Genomic DNA, 20,595 nt, shown 5'->3' on the forward strand with positions numbered 1-20,595 from the left:
AAAAAGATTAAGCCTTGTAGTATACTACAGGTTAAGCAGTAGAAAAGTAGAATAACAAAAAATAAATTCATAACAAATAGAGCAGTTGCTAAAAAGCAAATACCTTGAATAATCCAAAATACGTGAACTGGTCCCTCAAGAATTTGTAGATAGGTGTAAGTCCTAAGGACTATTTCACTCTTTTCTAATAGATATAATTCTATATTATATATAGATCATTGTAATTAATCAAAACAAAAACACTTTAGATTATGCATTAAAATAAAAATATTGTCCAATGGTATGTAGTTTATCACATAAGACAAAATCAGCAATGAGAAAGCTATTTTATATGATTGGTTAAAATATGAATTCAGATTTGCTAATAAGTAGCTAATTAAAAAATAATGAGGAAAACAAGTTATCAGAGAAGTTATTTTCTTAGTTTTTAAATTAACCTCCTGAATAAGCTCACTGAGGTGACTGCTTATGGTAATAGTATGTACCATAAGTTTATTTTTAAATTTTAAAAAGCATCACAATGTATTTTTATTATGAAAATTAACTCAAAGCATTAATATTACAACTTCCCATAAAAATAACATCAATGGGCTTCCCTGGTGGCGCAGTGGTTGAGAGTCCGCCTGCCGATGCAGGGGACGCGGGTTCATGCCCTGGTCCGGGAAGATCCCACATGCCGCGAAGCGGCTGGGCCCGTGAGTCATGGCCGCTGAGCCTACGTGTCCGGAGCCTGTGCTCCGCAACGGGAGAGGCCACAACAGTGAGAGGCCCGCGTACCGCAAAAACAAACAAACAAACAAACAAAAAACCCCATCAAATTTCACATTCCACTTAAGACTAATCTTCCCCCTTTTTGGAAAAGGTAAATCAACTTTTTCATATATAACCTAACTGCCTGTTTATATCAATAACATCCCACTCCTAATCACCTAACTTAATAGATGGGAACAAGATTACAAATAATGCAAAGTAATTTCTATGTGGCTCAACAATGCATTTTTACACTCACATTCAAATATGGGTACTATTTCAAATAAAATGATGAAGCTATGCCTTAAGACCAGATCCAGGACATTCTGTAAACTATCAAACTTTCTTATCCTCTACAGTACATTGCTTAAATACTCTCTGCTTCCCAGCCTATGCAGGGGATGGACTCAGTAACTTTCAGGTTGAAATCCTACTGTTCCCTCTCCATCCTCCCCAACTCCCTCCCACCAGGGGGAAAAAAAAAGAAAGAAAACAAAACCCCTTTCTCTCCCAATCACACCTTCTCTAGGGGAGGAGGCCTTTCTTGGTAGTTGAACCAGGGTTGGGGGAGGGGAGACTGTGGTTCTGGTTCAAGGAGACTCCAGAGTGCTGCAAGGTTCAAGTCAAAAGGAGGTGAGAGAGTCAGGTCAAACAAACATCAATCAAAATGTATAATTCCCCCAAACTGGAAAATCACAGTTGACTATACAGCACAAATAATTCCAAAGGAAATATACAGGACTCAATTCTCCTCTCATTTCTGTCTTGTCTACTTTATGTAGTTGTATTACTACCAAATGAGTAAAAAGAGAGATGTGATTCTATATGAATAAAGTTCAGAACTGATTGCCTATTACTCAATTAACAACGAGGATTTCTAAGAAAAACTCTAGGATAGCTTTTTTCCCATAGCGGCATTTCCTAGGAGCAAAAGAGAGTGCACTGACAGTTGCAAAAGTATCACTTAAAAAATGCATTTATCAATTCCTTCAAAAGTCACTTTATTTTTTCCAACATTAACAATCACAAAGGTTAGCAGCATTCTAGAAAAATAAGCAAATGGCATGAAACATTTTACCTGCATTTGTCACAACAGATCATGTATCCATCATCATGTGTAAAACCACATATGCACCTGGTTACATCAGTACCATAACTTCCATCCTCAGATGTGCTGATTGTAGTAGCACTGGAAGTTTCATCAAAATTAGGAGTGGTAAATATGCCTACTTCATTTTTGCTAATAAGAACTGATGGAGGAGGGGAAGCCGGAGGTGTTGGAGGAGGACGAGCACCATAATTATGGTCCTGGGTAATTAATCACAAATACATCACAATGTAATTTCCATAAAAATATAAACTAAGCAACTTAAATAAAATTCAATCCTTAAATATTTGAGAGAGATGAAATTGGCCTACTTCTTCCTTAATACCTTTAAAATAATGACTTGGTGAAACCAGATATAGAAACTTGGTCACCTTCACAATGCAAGATGTGAGAATAGTGGTTAAAAAAAAAAACAACTCAGGAAACTGGAGGCTAAAGAATAACAAAAACAATTACAAAAGACGTATTATCACTATAAAGTATACAATAGGGATTTTTAAAGTTTTGGCAACATTGAATAGACAAGCTTAGACAAGCTTTCATTTTCTCAGCTATGAAATGGGGATGAAAACTATACCTATCTTATTAGGTTGTACCTATCTTATTAGGTTGTTTTTGAAGATGAAATTAGATAATATACGCAAAAATGCTTAGCACAGAGCCTGACATATAAGTGCTAAATAAATGGTAACTATATAATTACTATATAATTTAGAATCAACAGTAGATAGTACAATTCTATCTACAGTCTTTTTATACAGAAGGTAAAGAATTATAATACTAAACTATTAATACCATAAAAAAGCAAAATAATAATAATATAAAAACTTCTAGGGAATTCCTCTTATAGAATTTTAATCCCTCGAATAAATATAATTAGATCAATGAAAAAACTAAACTACAAATTACATACCTAATTGTTTAGATAGTATAAAACAAGTCTGCTTTTAAAATATTCAGTTTTAGGCACAATACCACACACATCAACTTTCAACCTCTAGATATATAAAATATATAGAGATTTATATACAGATATAAAACATACCCTTCCAGAGAAACGTGTGACACTTACCGCATAGGGCAGACCAATGTAACTGTGTGAATGATGCGAGCTGCTGGTATATAACTGGTGGGGATAACTGTTGGATTTCTCAACTACCACAGGGCTAGCTTCTACAGATTCTGGTCTGGAGGGAAAAAAGTTGCATCAAAGAGGATTGCATTGATTTTTTTCCTTTCAATCTATTTAAAATTATAAGCACTTATTTTATTGGCTATCAAATAAAATGTCTTTAAAATGTCTAAAACAAAGACACCCTGTGGACATGATGTATCCTATTTAGAATCTGCATCATTAAAACAAACTTTTAATTAAGTACAATAAATGTCCCCCCTTCAAGTTCAGATATAGTTTTCCTATCATTAAAAAAAATTAGTAGAGATTAAACATTACTTAATATACTCAGTGGCACTGGGGACACTATGCACAGGATGGAGAAAAGTGGTAGAAATAATTTAAACAAGACTAAGGACATACTGAATCCATATGGACCCCAATTTGAATGTGAAGTATACATTTCAATGTCAAAGCTTCATGTATGTGTTAGTGTGTCAAGATATAACAAAGCCTTGGAAATATCAGAAAACCTAAGGAACAGGAAACCTCACAATGAACCAAGGTTTGCTTATGAAAAAAATGTAACTAGCAGTCTATGGTAGTGTAAGATCAGCAGTTCTGGCCTGATAATGGCCAAATGATGATGACCTGACCAACCACTGATACAACTGAGAGTAACAACTCACCCGCTGTGGTGGACTTATAAATTCCCTGGCCTAGCATTTTATATTCATCACTTTCCCAAATTCTTCACTTATATCAATCCTCCTGAGCCCTAGCCTGATAATTCCTATTGATCAATGTGGTAGTGAACCTACTTGAGGGCAATTCACACTGAAATTAATTTCTCCCTTGCACACACACAACATGACTCATTTCTGTGCCTTTATTCTTACCAACGCCATCCTTTGAGATGATTTTTTCATAACCCTTATGCTACCTCTTATTCAAAACCTTCCCTTAGAATTTAGTACTACTTGCACTCTTCATGGTTTAAGGCTTCTTAATGCAGTTACAATCTAATTGGTCAAATTTCTACTGTCAATTACTTCCTGATATACTGCCCCCCTCCACTCATCCCCTGCACAAAGTCTCAGTTTTGCTCTAAGTGACTGCTGCTTGGGATCCAGTGTGCTAAAATCAGTAGAGAGAGGAGGCACAAACTGAGGTCAAGTGGTTCTGAAGGAGATTACAAAAGAAGAGTCTCCAAAATGTTCTGAATATTTAGAAAACCAGTACTCACCTATTATCTATGCTGTTACGTTAAAATTTTACTTGCTTAATCTTTTAAAAAAAATGTGTTTCTTAATTCCAAACTTAACACATGCTCATTGTACAAACTTTAAAACAGAAGTACGTAAGAAAGTGAAAAGGTCATGTCTTCATCCAAACCTGATACACCCATGTTAAGATGCCTCTAAATTTGTCTATCCATAAATACATCTAACAGTTATTTTTTTTTAAAAAAAATGAGAATGTACAATATGTACTCACAATTTGCTTTTTCAATCTTTCACTGTCAACACATACCTACCTTATTTTTGGTAATAACAGATTATTTCATTATATGAATGTACCATAGTTTATTTAACAAATTCCCTTTTGGTAGATGTTTAAATTGTTTCTGTTTTTCAGTGTTAAAGGTATCACTGAAATTGTACACCCTTCTATACACTGTTTTCTGCTTACTTGGCAGTATTTCTACAACATGGATTCCTGGAGGCAGAAATGCTGAACAAAAGGGTAAATGCACATAAAATCAATACATACTGCCAAACCACCTTTGACTACAATATTGATTCCTTTAGAATTCTTTTAAAAATACATAGAGGGGGGCTTCCCTGGTGGCTCAGTGGTTGAGAGTCCGCCTGCCGATGCAGGGGACCGGGGTTCGTGCCCTGGTCCGGGAAGATCCCACATGCTGCAGAGCGGCTGGGCCCGTGAGCCATGGCCACTGAGCCTGCGCGTCCGGAGCTTGTGCTCTGCAACGGGAGAGGCCACAGCAGTGAGAGGCCCGCGTACCGCAAAATAAATAAATAAATAAATAAAATAAATAAATACATAGAGGGAAGAAATGGGGTTTTAGCAATTCCTGACCTATTATTAAAGCAAGATTGTAGGAATTGTGGCCATTACAGAAAGATTCACTCTTAGGGATTTAGAGTGTGGCAAGAAATTTGTATTTTGGAGTAGATAATGGTTGGGAATTAAAAAAATAAGACTTTCAGTGAATACAGATAAATTCAAGCATGTAAACAAGCCACAAATCCTTTGCATAACCTCATGATTCAAATTAAAGCTATACAGCACTATTCACAATAGCCAAGACACGGAAACAACCTAAATGTCCATCAACAGATGAACAAATAAGATGTGGTATATATATACAATGGAATACTACTCAGCCATAAAAAAAGAATGAAATAATGCCATTTGCAGCAACTTGGATACAACTAGAGATTATCATACTAAGTGAAGTAAGTCAGAAAGAGAAAGACAAATACCATATGATATCACTTATATGTGGAATCTAAAATATTGCACAAATGAACCTATCTACAAAACAGAAACAGACTCACAGACATAGAGAACAGACTTGTGGTTGCCAAGGGGGAGGGGAGAGGGAGAGGGATGGACTGAAAGTTTGGGGTTAGTAGATGAAAACTATTACATTTAGAATGGATAAACAACATGGTCCTAATGCATAGGACACGGACTATATATCCAATCTCCTAGGATAAACCATAATGGAAAAGAATATAAAAAAGAATGTATATATGTGTATAACTGAGTCACTTTGCTGTACAGCAGAAATTAGCACAACACTGTAAATCAACTATACTTTAATATTAAAAAATAAAAAATTAAAGTTGTAAATACTAACAAGTTGGCAATGCAAGAAGGCAGAAATACTTCATCAAGATCCTCATTTCTAATGCTACTACTTAATAAAAGTAATTTTAAAAAGAAGGTAACAATTGTTAAAAAAAAAATGGGTTGACATATTTTAAGGATTTTTCCAAACTGTAAGATAGTATTAAAAAGAAAAACAAAAAAAGCCAAAAAAAAACAAAAAAAAAAGGACACCAGACATCCTTAGAAATGTTCCCTAAGAAGTCCCATGGTGCTAAACATCCTCAAAACACACAGTGAATCTGAAAATAACTTTGTGACAAATACCAAAAGTCAAACATCCTTTAGATCCAGTAACCCCATTTTTGGAAATTTATCCTAAGAAAGTAATTCCCACTAAATAACGACCTGAAGAATTGAGATGTTCTTTTTAACACTATTCATAAAACTAGATATGAGTAGAAATCATTTAAAAGTCCAATCAATAGAAAATGATTAAATCTGAGCAACCTACTATATTTACACATGGACAACAGCACAGCAAAAACTCATGGTAACAAAAATCACTGTATTATGGTTACAGGAGTTTTCCTCAAAATCTCCTATAATGTTACCATAAAGCTTTAGTAAATGTTTAACTGCAGGGCTAAAGAGATAATATGTAATAGTAAGTTTCTGTGTAAATAGTTGCTTCAGGGCTCTGTTTAGCCAATTTATATTGTCACATAAATGCTGAGTTAATACACAGGTATAACATTAACCATACAGAAACTACATTAGTATACTATGTCTATAATTATGTATCAAAACATAAACCATGGTGCTATGTTCATCCTGCAAATAAGATTTCACTTACATAACTGTGATGTCACTTTTCAAAGAGAGTGTGATTATTTGTATTCATTCATATATTGTTTTGTATGTGTTCTTAAATCACTGAAACGTTGATCATTGTCAAAAAGATGATCTTTAACCATTGAAACTTCCTAAAGGATAATCATTCTCTAGTTTGGTAATTCAAAATGTCCAAAATGTTAAAAAAAAAAAAAAAAAACAGGTAATTAAAGTATTCCTAATGTATAAGCAATAAGATATGGTCAAATGATCAATATAGCCTGAATTATAGTTTTCAAAACTTTGAATTCTGTTTCCCATAGGTAGAGAAACTCAAATGCAGAAAAAGAGATTCTAATAAGCAACTGGCTCTAAAACTGAAATAAGTAGTATGCTCTCTTATTAACTAAGTCAATACTGACTGCTTCTTTTAGAAGTTCTCTAAAAGCTAATAAATGCAGAAGGAATGATCAAATTAGAAAAGTTACCAATCTGCTACCTTCGAGAGATAATGGATTTTGGCAACAGATAACCATAGATGCTAAAACCTTGAAAATTTAAAGATGATGGACAGATAAGGCTGACAACACCTGAACTTCTTGATCATTCTTAACATCACTGGAAGTTAGACAACTAAGTTTTTCTGTGCTTCTTCTAATATTATGCAACAGAAAATATCAAGTCCCACATAAAAAGTCTCATGCTGAAAAAAGAAATATGAAAGAGGGAAGAAAAAACAAATCTGAAGCTAATCATATCTCTTTATCTAAATATCAGTTTATCAGAAATATGGGGAAAGTGGAATATTACATGATGCCAAAAGGAAGAAAAGAGCCAAATACAGAATACTGAAACTTCTGTAGGCCAAATGATCCAGTTTCTTATACAGTATGAGGAAAAACACAATTTAAAGTGTTGTTCCAGATAAAAAAATGATTCAAGAGACATTTCAATCAAATACAATGTGTGGATCTTGTCTGGAGCCAATTTGAACACACCAATTACAAAAAGACAGTTTTGAGAAAAGTGAAAGAAATCTGAAGATGAACTGGGTATTTTATATTAAGGAAGTATTAATTTTGCTATATGAGATAATAGTATTGTGGTTTAAAAAAAAAGTCCTTCTCTGTTAGTGGTGCATACTGAACTATACATAGTTAAACTGATGTGAGGATATGCTTCAAAAATCTTTAGGGCTTCCCTGGTGGCACAGTGGTTGAGAGTCCGCCTGCCGATGCAGGGGACACAGGTTCGTGCCCCGGTCCGGGAAGATCCCACATGCCGCGGAGCGGCTGGGCCCGTGAGCCATGGCCACTGAGCCTGCGCATCCGGAGCCTGTGCTCCGCAAGAGAGGCCACTACAGTGAGAGGCCCGCATACCGCCAAAAAAAAAAAAAAATCTTTAAAACTATGGGATACGTGAAACAAGACTGGCAAAACTCTGAATACTGCTGAAGCTGAGTAATGGCCACCTGAGATTATTATACTATTCTCCCTACTACTGTACATATTTTTGTATTTCCCTACTAAAAAGTTTTTTTTTTTAAGTTCCCCAAGCCTTTTATCTTACATATACTGTCCTATATAAAACAGGTAACTATAAGAATGGTATACTTCCTCCCAACTCAGGAAGACGTCCTCGCCATCTATTTCTAAGCCTCTATCTGGGGAATCTCTCTTAACCCTTACTTCTTAATTTCAACACAGTCCTCAAGGTTCACTTCAGGTACTCCTTAAGGAGCACTTTTGTGACTGCTTCAACTCGTAATTTTATAAATTCTAGATTCCTACAGCACTTATTTGCTGTACTGTTAATTTATTACTTTTCATGTAATATTTTCATATGCTGTCAATCATCTTCCCATATGCATTTATTATTTTCTCTCCCAAACTCCATCAAAATTAACAAGTTTTATCCAGTAGGAAGAACATGGAATTGGGACTTACATGTCTAATGCTGGCCATTAAAGGGGTACAGGTACAGTATGCACCTTTCTGAACCTGAGTTTTTTATTTGTAAAGTGGGGATAAATATACCTGCTTCACCCTCTCTCCAGAAATATGGATGAAACTCAAATGACACAGAGGATGTGAAAATGTATTTTTCTCAACTGTAATGTATTATAAATGTGTAACATACTCATGTATTCAGAAATGCCTCTCTCACTATGAATATTCAGACTGAAGTTGCTTTTAAATTATTTTAAACCTTAACTCCACAATAATTCAATTCCAGTAAAGTTCTAAGTGTAAGTTTAACTAGACCTATTTTAAATAAATCACTAAAGTTGCAAGGTACCAAAACCTTATTGATATTTAAATCACTTAGTAAATATTTATTGAGCTCTAAATATGTGCTAAAGTCCTTATAAAGTTTATTCTTATTTATTTATTTTATAAATTTATTTATTTTATTTTTATTTTTGGTTGTGTTGGGTCTTTGCTGCTGCTCCCGGGCTTTCTCTACTTGCTGCGAGCGGGGGCCACTCTTTGTCGCGGTGCGCGGGCTTCTCATTGCGGTGGCTTCTCTTGTTGCAAAGCACGGGCTCTAGGCACGCGGGCTTCAGTAGTTGCAGCATGCGGGCTTCAGTAGTTGCAGCATGCGGGTTCTGTAGTTGTGGCTCGCGGGCTCTAGAGTGCAGGCTCAGTAGTTGTGGCGCACAGGCTTACCTGCTCCGCAGAATGCGGGATCTTCCCGGACCAGGGATTGAACACAGGTCCCTTCATTGGCAGGCAGATTCTTAACCACTGCGCCACCAGGGAAGCCCCATAAAGTTTATTTTTAAAGTATAGTCCCATAACTCCCTAAATTAGGTTGAAATAAGTGCCTTTGCTATCCTTTTGTAAAGCAGATTTTTAATACATATTTTCTTAGAGTTGAGTCCATATATACCACTGAGTTCTTTACATAGCAAAAGACTAAACTTTATACCAAGAAATGTAATCAGTAATCATGAACATGTAATACTGATATAATAAAGTTTTAAAATTCTAGGTCGGTGATTCAGAACATTAACCAGGAAAATGTTTTATTGCTACACTGTGTGTGTGTGTGTGTGTGTATATATATATATATACACATATACACATATGTATTACTAATCCAACATGAACACACAAAGCAATATACGTACATCACTTTTCCATACTTACTTTCCTTATCTCTTTTAATGACATTATACACTCCAGGAGGCAAGGACCAATTACTATAGTAAAGGTTATTTACCACAAACAAAATAGGAAATAGAAAATGGTATAACTACAGAATGAGATTAATGTTCTAGTTTTAATTCCAATCACTGCTTAAAACATTCCTCATTTCAACACAAAAGCTAATAAGCAAGGAATCACTATCACTGGCAGCAGAGATTTTTTTAATGTTTAGACTGTTTTAAAATGAATATTTCTAAAGTTTTTGGTTTAAAAGGTTTTTAGAAGAGCTATATAGAGGCATGTTAAGGCTTAAGCATGTCAATGAAAAATGAAGCTAATTTTGGTGGAACACTTAATACAGTATACATATGTAAGGTTTATGTAGATTAACACAATCTGATACAATGTATTAGATACATTTTTCACACAATCTAATATCCAACATGTTGGGACTTCCCTGGCAATCCAGTGGTTAAGACTCCGTGCTTCCAATGCAGGGAATGCAGGTTCGATTCCTGGTCAAGGAACTAAGATACCATATGCCATGGGGTGTGGCCAAAAAAAAAAAAAAAGAAAAGAAAAGAATATCCAACAGGTTAAACCAAGGAGCAGTATGTGAGCTCCTTAAAGAGAAGTGACTATTTTATTCAAAAATTTTTTATGGGAATATTTTATTTGATTCCTCTCTTTAAACTCTTAAAGGCACCCCCCAGTTTTTATGTTTTAATGTTAAGTGACTAAGAACCTATCCATACAGATAGGTTCACTCCTACCTCCACTGAACTATCATATTTCCCAATACACAGGTCTCAAACTTATGAACAATCTTCATAACATGCCCCTTAAGCCCTGGTGACGATTTATTTCTTCAATAATATGTGGCAGACAGAAAGGCAGGGTATGACAGCCATGAGTATAATATATCCTGTACAAAGAGACGATAATCTCATGATGATCATCACTTTGCTGGACTCTCCTGACATACTTTACTATACAAAGTCAAGAAATGATCTTATCTTAGTATTGATATTTCTGTCCCTGCTTATAATAAAGCATTTGCTATTTTCTGCTGACTCACAGTCCTCTCAAATCTATATCTTATCACCCTTAACATAAGCTTTCAGTACATGAAAGAATGAATCTGGAGATATCATTATACAGTCCCTATTCCAAAGAAGTCACACAGACATTAAAACAGAGCAACCCTAATAATGCTGGAGGAGGACACCACAGTTTAGACCACTCCATCCAGAAAGTTTATTCCTATACTTTGTTTCCATCTATGATAAATAGATGATAAATCTATTGATCTATAGATCTATAGATCTATTGATCTATAAATCTATGATAAATCCCACTTACAGAATTTTTCTGGGTTTTTCTTGTGTGTATTTACCTTACAATCAAAGGAGCACACAAACCGTAATTCAACAAATAGTTCTATGATGATGTTCAATATGTAAAGTAACTTGTTAGATTCTAGACAGGATAGAAAGATATATAAAACCTACTCACACCCCTCTCCTCAGAGTTTCTGATCGTGGAAGGAATGGCAGGGTTAGCAAAAAGAGACAGGTATACAAAAACCCCCATACAAGGCAAAAATAGGGTAATGCCCTAAGAAAGATATGAGTAAATGCTTAAAAAAAACTCTTTCCTCTTATGCATGAGACCTTGATCTTTGGTCAACTTTCTGCCTCTGATCCCCTGCAAACCTGATAGCTAATTTGCTATACTGCTAGGTACATTAATAAAAATGATCCTTGGTTGGTAAATTAATTTTATCTGGACTGGGAAAATTATAAATACTTGATGAGGATGCCACAGATGTGAACTTCCCCAAGATGCAGTGACTCCTGGAAGGGAACCTGGAAGTTCTCCCTATGGTTGTTACAAGAAATATTGGCTTCTGAGGTGCATGGGGCTTCTAAATTAGGGAACACCCTCACATCTGCCCAATGTGGATCTTAAGTCCTTGTCCCTGACCAGTCACCTGACAACCCAAGAAAGTAACTCCTGGATGGCTGACTGTACTCTTTCATAGACACACAGAGAGGAACACTTGATGCTAACCTCCGATAAGTTATGGTTCCTATCCTATTTACCATGTAGACTAATGCCAAGTATGGCCTACGACAGTCTTGTAAGTCTGAATGTTTAGTTGAACTTAAAAAGACCTCCTTGTAGGAGCTGCAAAAGGTCAACGCTCTAGGCTCTAGATTCTGCAGGGTTCAAGAGAAAGACATATCTACCTGAGTAACAGGAAAGATAAGGAGTGACATCATGAGGTTTCATTAGATGTGAGAATGCTTCTGAAAGATATGCAGGAATTTCAACATTTGAATGTTAAACGAGGTAAATCTTCTATTGAAAAAATTTAATTTAAAAAAAAGCAGTAATGATGGGGCTTCCCTGGTGGCGCAGTGGTTGAGAGTCTGCCTGCCGATGCAGGGAACATGGGTTCGTGCCCCGGTCCGGGAGGATCCCGCGTACCGTGGAGCGGCTGGGCCCGTGAGCCATGGACACTGAGCCTGCGCGTCCGGAGCCTGTGATCCGCAGCGCGAGGGGCCACAGCAGTGAGAGGCCGGTGTACCACAAAAAAAAAAAAAAAAAAAAAGCAGTAATGATGGAGAAAGAAAATATCTCATGCATATGCAAAAGGTAGGAAAAATGGCCTGTAGAATCTTTAAGGAGTATGGAGAGGTCAGTCAGACTTCAAGACAGTGTTTATTTATTTACCTGTTTCTCAAAATCAAATATACAAATCCCCATAATAGAAGGAGGGGGATTTTTCTTTGTAGATTTGGATTTAGAAAAAGATTACATTAAATTAGATCTTTAAGTGATCTGTGTACCAACACCATTGAACACAAATTCAAGCCCTTGCATTTGAAATCTCATGGCAATATTTGGTATTAAGTGGTAGTCAACTGGAATAATTCTAAACATACTCTTTTTACCTATCTCAAAATTAATATAGTAAAATTTTAAAATTTCAGAGAGCTCACAGAGCTGCCTAGGGATTATAACCACAGACCACAGTTTGAATAGCACTGATTAAACAAATACTGAGGGCCTAATGTTTGCCAGGGACTATGAGAGTTATAAAGATAAGACACTGTCTCTGCCTTCAAGGAACTTATGATAATACAGTTTTCACTCATTCAATAAACATCTGAGCACACACTAAGTAGAAGAGACTGAGATGCTGGAAATCAAAAAATAAAGAAGTAACAGTGGCCCTTCTCAAGAAACTGATGTATGGGGAAGACAAACAAGTACATCAATGATTACAATAGTGCTATAAGAGGCACACAAAGGGGCCATTCATAATAATTCATAATAGTTTAAGTAAGTTTTAAAGAATAAGTTAACAAGCCCAAGAAATACAGGTGGAAGAGATGGAGAAGATATTCCAGACAGAAGGCGCACAGGGAATCAGAGATATCAACAGCAAGAAGTGTTTAAGCATGTTTCTCTAAGCATGATCAACAGACCACCAGCACCACAATCATCAGTAGTGCATGTTACAATTTCTTACAACTCTACTTAACCAAATGAATCAAACATTTTTAAGATCAGGCTCACAAATCTATATTGTAATAAGCACCTCAATCTACATTCACTGTAGTTTAGGAAGCACAGATTAAAAAGAACTGCTAAAATTCAGAGCAGAAAGAGTTAAAGGCATAGAGAAGGGGCCAGAGATGAGGGCAGATAAGTCAGGCAAGGAACAGTTCAAGAAGTACCTTGGGTATCCAGCTAAGGAATATGATCTTTATCCTGAAAAACTATACAGAGCCACTAATGGTTTGTTTCTCCCACAGGAAAGATCAGAGCAGCAGCATGGCAAAATAAAGCTGAGGGCTTCAAATGTGAGGTGGAGCAATCTGTGAATAATTCTCCCAGATTCAGTAGGTTTAGAAGCTCTGAACCTGATGAGAACATGTAAAAAGTGCTACCTCTCCAAAACTCCTCCTTATTGGTTAGTTACCTTTGCTCAGTTCTTTGCTTCACTGAAAAACACGTAGTACCCCGTCTAGTTTCAAAGTGATCCTCATGAGTGTAGGGTGCCCAGGGTCCAAACTGGTAACCTTTTTATTGAAGAAAGGGATATGAAACTATGCAACTTGCTATTGTAACTAATAATTCTGCAATTTTATTCTTGAATTCCTTCAATACTAAGTACAGGACCAACCCACCTTGATGATTTACCTACATTAATTTTTTATTAGGTACAGAACACAGGGCACATTAACCACTGTTAGATTCATTTGAAACTTAGCTACTTTCAATGACAATGTGGAAATAAATGACTTTAAAATATTTTATTACTGAAAGAAGACTTAACTCTTGATAATCCCTGGATCTATGAATTACACCACCAACAAGAGTTTCCATTAATTCTCTAGCAGGTTTCCTTCTTATAATGTGTTTTTAAAACCTTACTAAACTTGGTGTCATTTGCCAAATACGCATCAAATTATCTTTTCATCCACTTAATTTCTAGTTGTTACATGTCATGCCAAACTTCTTTCAGTCGACTTTTCCGTTTAAGACAGTTCTGAATTCTGAAAGAAACTTTCTACTTGGCTGTTTAGCCACACAAAGCTCGAGTCAGCTTCAAGGGCCTGTTTTTGATCTACAGCACATTACTAAAAAGCTTCCAAAAAGAGACCTTTACATACACTCTAAAGTTGAGAAAATACAATTACATTTTAAACTCCTACTCTTAACCATATGATCTGGGAATTTAAGCCTTCCTCGGTTAAAGACAATATGATTTAAAATTTCCTAGTTAAAATACCATAACTGGTTAAAAATCTTATATTCCATCATGGTGAGTACTCAATCACTCAAATAATGTAGTAAATTTCAGTTTCCCTCTTGTCACTATTTTAATTCTGCTAGTTTCCTAATGCCTTTTTAGTATTTTCCACCTTCCTGAAATAGGCACTAACCAGAACTGTTACTTTAAAGAACTACAGCATTCAACTCATTGAAATCAGACTAGCTGTTTAAAGACTTTTTTTTTTTTTTACATATAAGGGACATTTTGTTCAGTTCTATAGTCCCGTATATCTATCTACCACAAAGAGGCTGTAAAAAATTTGTAGCTTTAGTTCTACCTCTCCTAAACAAATGAAGTAGAATTAGCTAAGATATGAGCACAATCATTTGTGTATAATAAGCTTTGGGGTTAACCAAGAGACCTTCAAGCCATATGATTCATGACTTACTACTGTCTGCTTCCAAACTTTTTCATCCTCCCAGACACTTTGTACTCATTAAACCTCTTACCTTCTCCAGGCCCAAGCACCTGGTAACCTCTATTTTACCGTCTGTCTCTATTAGCCCATTCTAGACACTTTATGTAAATGGAATTATAAAATATTTATCCTTTTGTGTCTGGCTTACTTAGTGTAATGTTTTCAGGGTTCATCCATTTGTAGCATGTTTCAGAATTCTGTTCCTTTTTATGGCTGAATAATATTCCACTGTATAGATGTACCACATTTTGTTTATCCGTTCATCTGTTGATGGACACTTGGGATGTTTCCACCTTTTGGCTATTATGAGTAATGCTGTTGTGAATATTGGTATTCAAGTACCTGTTTTGAGCCCTTGATTTCAGTTCTTTTGGGTATATACTTAGGAGTAGAATTCCTGGGTCATAAGGTAATTCTATGTTTAACGTTTTGAGAAACCACCAAACTGTTTTCCATCTGGTTTTCTTTTCATGCCTTAATCTCCTTTTTAAATGTTTCTTCTCCTGTTTCTTAAATATTTTTGTTTTCTAGGTGTCTACACTTTGTAAACTGTACTGGAGGTTTCCATCCACTAGTACTGTAGCTTTCACCATTTCCTAAGTGTTCATGACTTCCAAATCAGCCTTAACCTAATTCTATCTCATTAGCTCCACCCAAATAGCTCTCCACATTACTAGACCTCTTAATTTAGATGTGTCATGACTATAAAGTACATGTTTGTTGTAGAAAATCCTTTCTCACGTCCCAGATTTTGGAATTTAAAATTAAATTTAGAGCTGGGGCCAGCAAACCTTTTCTGTAAAGGACCAGAAAGTAAATATATTTAAGGCTTGGAACAACACAGTTTCTGTTGCAACTACTCAGCTCTGTTGTACCTGGAAAGCCAGAAAACATATTTAAATAATTGGGCATGACTTTTTAAAATAAACTTATTTATTTATTTTTTATTTTTGGCTGCAATGGGTCTTTGTTGCGTGCAGGCTTTCTCTAGTTGCAGTGAGTGGGGGCTACTCTTCGTTGCATTGTGCGGGCCTCTCATAGCAGTGGCTTCTCTTGTTGCACAGCACAGGCTCTAGGCATGCGGACTTCAGTAGTTGTGGTGCGTGGGCTCAGTAGATGTGGCCTGTGGGCTCTAGAGCACAGGCTAAGTAGTTGTGGCACGTGGGCATAGTTGCTCCACAGCATGTGGGATCTTCCAAGACCAGGGCTCAAACTCGTGTCCCCTGCATTGGCAGGCAGATTCTTAACCACTGCGCCACCAGGGAAGTCCGTGACTGAGTTTTTTTTTTTTTAATTAATTAATTAATTTATGCAGATTCTTAACCACTGCGCCACCAGGGATGTCCATGACTGAGTTTTGTTTGTTTGTTTATTTATGACTGCACTGGGTCTTTGTTGCTGTGCACAGGCTTCTCATTGTGGTGGCTTCTCTTGTGGCGGAGCAGAGCCTCCAGGCACACAGGCTTCAGTAGTTGTGGCTTGCTGGCTTCAGTTGTTGTGGTTCGCGGGCTCTAGAGTGCAGGCTCAGTAGTTGTGGCGCACGGGCTTAGCTGCTCTGCGGCATGTGGGATCTTCCTGGACGAGGGATCGAACCCGTGTCCCCTGCATTGGCCGGTGGATTCTTAAGCACTGCGCCACCAGAGAAGCCCCATGACTGAGTTTTAATAAAACTTTATTCTCAAAAGTCAGGCAGCAGGCTGGATTTGGCTCAGGGATCCTTCTTTGCCAACTGCTTGTTTAGAGAGAGCAAATTCTGGGAAAGAACTGACTGTAATAAAGAGTACCCTTTTTCTCTAATTTCAATGGCTTAAGCAAGTACTACTAGTTCAGTGGTATAACTTTCTTTGAAAATGTAACAAGAACTCAACAGGAATTTCTTATTACTTTATTAGTAAATATTTATTGAGGGTTTATTATATACCAGCTACTGTTTTAGGTACTGGGAACACAACTCTATTATCTAAAATCTTGTATTTATATTCAATTTCTGTTTTTCTCTTGTAAAATGGAAAAATGTCACTCTTTTTATTACAGTCCTATTCTTCCACTTGCCCTCTGGTTCTCATCCCTTCTCACCTTTTCAAGATCTTTACACTTTACTCTTGCCTGCAGTTATTATCCCATGTCTCCTGTATCTTCAGTCTCCCTCTATGTTAGATCATTCCTGTCTTATTTATTATTCCATTTAAAACGCCTGCCCCCTTTTACTTATCTTTCTATTTCTCTGTTCCTCTTTAGAGAAAACTCCTTGAAAGAGTTGTTTGTGCTCAATATCAGGTTGCACAACAGCACTTTAACTACCCATGTTGTCAAACCAATTGGTAATCGTAATTTATATACATTTTTCAGCATTTGATGTAAATAAACATTCCCTTCTCCTAAAAAGATTTATTAACTCTGCCAGCTTTCTGGGTACCACACTTAACTGGCCACTCTTTCTCAGTTTTTGCTTGATCTTCTGCCCACAAATGTTTTCTTTTTTCCCCAGGATCATCTTTTTCTTTAAACAACTCTATCTCCATCCAGTTGCTTAATCCAAAACCCTAACGTGTCATTCTTGATCACTCCTTTGCCCTCACCCTCCACACTAATGCTATGGTCGATCCTGTGTCTCCTTCCAATATACATTTAGAATCAGTACACCTCTCTCCATTTCTACCATTTTCCTAGTCCAAGCCCTTGCCATCTCTTGCCTGGATACTGTGGTAACACTGTGAATGTACTTCATGTACTTTATGCCACCAACCTGTAAACTTAAAAACAGTTAAAATGGTAAGTTTTATGTTATGTATATTTTACTACAATTTGAGAAAAAGAAAGAAAGAAAGAAAATCACAAAAGGATAGTTTCACTGAAGCCAAAGGTACAGAGAATCAATAGCATCAAATCCTGCTGAGAGAGCAAGCAATATGAGGCCTGAAAACCATGCATTAGCTTCAGTATGCCAGTAGCATGGTCAAAGTAAAAGCTGATTCCTATGGAGCAAGTGGAAGAATTAAAACAAGGGTGAACGATGCAAAGATTCAAGCATCTGAATGGGCCTACAATTTAGACAGTGCACAAGGAATTACAGGAATGAGAGGCACAGATAATACTGACAAAAGGTCAAGACTTAATCTGAATTAGCCACTCTCAGAACCTACCTCTGACCCCATGAGGTGATACTGGGGTCTTGGAAAAGGTAAAAGGCTGTTGCTAAGACTTGGTTAGTAGAGCAGATAGAACAAAGACATACTAGGGCTCGTCTGCATATGGCCCCAAGGGAGTTTCAGGATATGGTTTCTTTCCCTCAGATTGGAAGTAGTTTTGTTCTGGCCTAGAATTGGTGGTAGTAGATCTGCTCCTGCTGAGTCTAGACAGGCATAATGTGGAGGGCAGTTCCTGGACCCCCAGACAATGCTGTCATGAAGCTAGGGGTTGAGAATCAGCTGCTGAGTCCTGCTTGGTGTGGCACAGAGTGCAGTAGGACAGCTACTGTTCAGGGAAACAGAGTATCTGCTGCTCTAAAGTGATGTTCAGGCACTGTTCTAGAAGGTATTTTAAACATCACATTGTCCAACCTCCAGTTTTACAGACGGGGAGATGACTGATTTAAGGGCCACAAACTCTAGATCCAAGCCCTAATTTATTATTAAGTCATTGTGTATCCATGGGACATGCCACATAATCACTCTGGGTCTCAGTTTCCACATTTATAAAATGAAGTCTTAATTCTAAGTCACATGGCATTATAATAGCAAAGAAAATACTAAAGCCCGTATCTCTTATGTTGGTCTAGTACTTTTCCCACCGAATTGCATTTTCCCCACTATTCCTGTGAAATTTACCAGAATGCTATTTATGCCTATGGATTAATGATCTAATGAGGTAAACAGCTTTATACCTCATTTCTGTATTACAAAACAGTACTATGTGTCTTTTTTTTTTTTTTTGTCATTTTATTAGAGTTACACAAAGCCTGGTTTCTGGTAATTCTGAATCTATGTCACCTTAATTGTCATCACTTCACAAACTTTACAAATATGGAGAACAATTTTGGTCATTAAAGTTGAAATTATTTATGTAATATCTGCATTCTTAAAAATGAAAATAGGCTATTTTCAAATATGTTACAGTTCTAGATTATTGTTGAAAACTCAGAAAGCAGGACAACTACCATTTTGTTTACAGTAATCTAACTGATGTTGCCACATTTCCTGGAACCACTTTACAAATTTAAAACCTTGTTTATATCAAAATATCCTTATTCTTTAAAAAGCCATCAAAAATCATCATTCATTATACATTTTAGTGCAGACGTTTAAGTAGTCAGGTGAACTGAAGATGTAAAAAGAGAGAAAAGCCAATCATTAAGAGAGGCATTTACAGAAAAAGAACAGGTTAGAACGATTGATCAAAATAAGCTCTGGGGGACTTCCCTGGTGGTGCAGTGGTTGGGAATCCACCTGCCAATGCAGGGCACATGGGTTCGGGCCCTCGTCCGGGGGGATCCCACATGCCACGGAGCGGCTGGGTTCATGCACCACAACTACTGAGCCTGTGCTCTAGAGCCCACGAGCCACAACTACTGAAGCCTGCATGCCTAGAGCCCGGGCTCCGCAACGAGAGAAGCCACCGCAGTGAGAGGCCTGTGTACCGCAGCGAGGAGTGGCGCCCGCCAGCTGCAACTAGAGAAAGCCCATGTGCAGCAACGAAGACCCCATGCAGACAAAAATAAATAAATAAATCAATAAATGAATAAAAAAATAAATAAATAAGCTCTGATTCCTCCTGAAATTGGACTTTTATGACTTCCTTCTTCCTCATCAAAAATTTAATTTCTTCCCTGTATAAACCTACAAAATATAGTTGGATTTTAATGAGACGCTTATACCACTGTTTTAGGTGAAACCTCTAATTTTCCTTTTAATGTTTAAAACATTCAATAATGGACACTTGGGTATCAGTAACTGCACATGGATAGACTAGCTCCCTAATTGTTACAGTAATGAATGTGAAAGATCTCCATGAGTTCTCAAGTATGCTCCTTCAGATCTGTGATCAAAACATGTCTATCGTTCTTGTTATAACTTATTACTTTTTAAAGATACATTAAAATTACACAAACTACAATAGTATACAAGAAATGTTTTTAAATGGAGAGGTTTGGTGTGACAATTGCCCTCAGTTTATCACATGTGGCATTTTACTTCATTTAACTCATCTGTTAAGAAAACTTAGCTCTTTGGATCTATGTGGCAAAATGGATCTGGAGCCAAGCAGCCTTGGGTTTAACTCTCTTATTTTTTATTAACTATGGCCTTTTTTATTAACTATGGCCTTAGTTAATTAAGTCTGTTATCTCCTTGAGCTGCATTTCTTTTGCAAAATGGGAATAATACCTGCCCAACTTTTTGCTGGGGTTATGAAGAGGTATTACACACTACATTACAGACAACTCTATGAACGCAGTGATAGTAGATTAAGTGTAAAGAAATCATAAGCAGAAATGTTAAGTACTAGTGGAACATG

The 20,595-nt window shown here is 36.7% G+C and overlaps 1 protein-coding gene across 1 annotated transcript in view; it reads right to left on the reverse strand.

Annotated features, from left to right (window-relative positions):
• The window catches only part of KMT2E (lysine methyltransferase 2E (inactive)), a 99,066-nt gene that overhangs the window by 48,947 nt on the left and 29,524 nt on the right, over positions 1-20,595 (reverse strand). Inside the window, 2 exon segments of the mRNA XM_067745980.1 lie at positions 1,829-2,058; positions 2,931-3,045. Coding sequence (XP_067602081.1) covers positions 1,829-2,058; positions 2,931-3,045 — 345 coding nt within the window.

Source organism: Pseudorca crassidens, chromosome 8 (assembly GCF_039906515.1).
Source record: "Pseudorca crassidens isolate mPseCra1 chromosome 8, mPseCra1.hap1, whole genome shotgun sequence".
NCBI lineage: Eukaryota > Metazoa > Chordata > Mammalia > Artiodactyla > Delphinidae > Pseudorca > Pseudorca crassidens.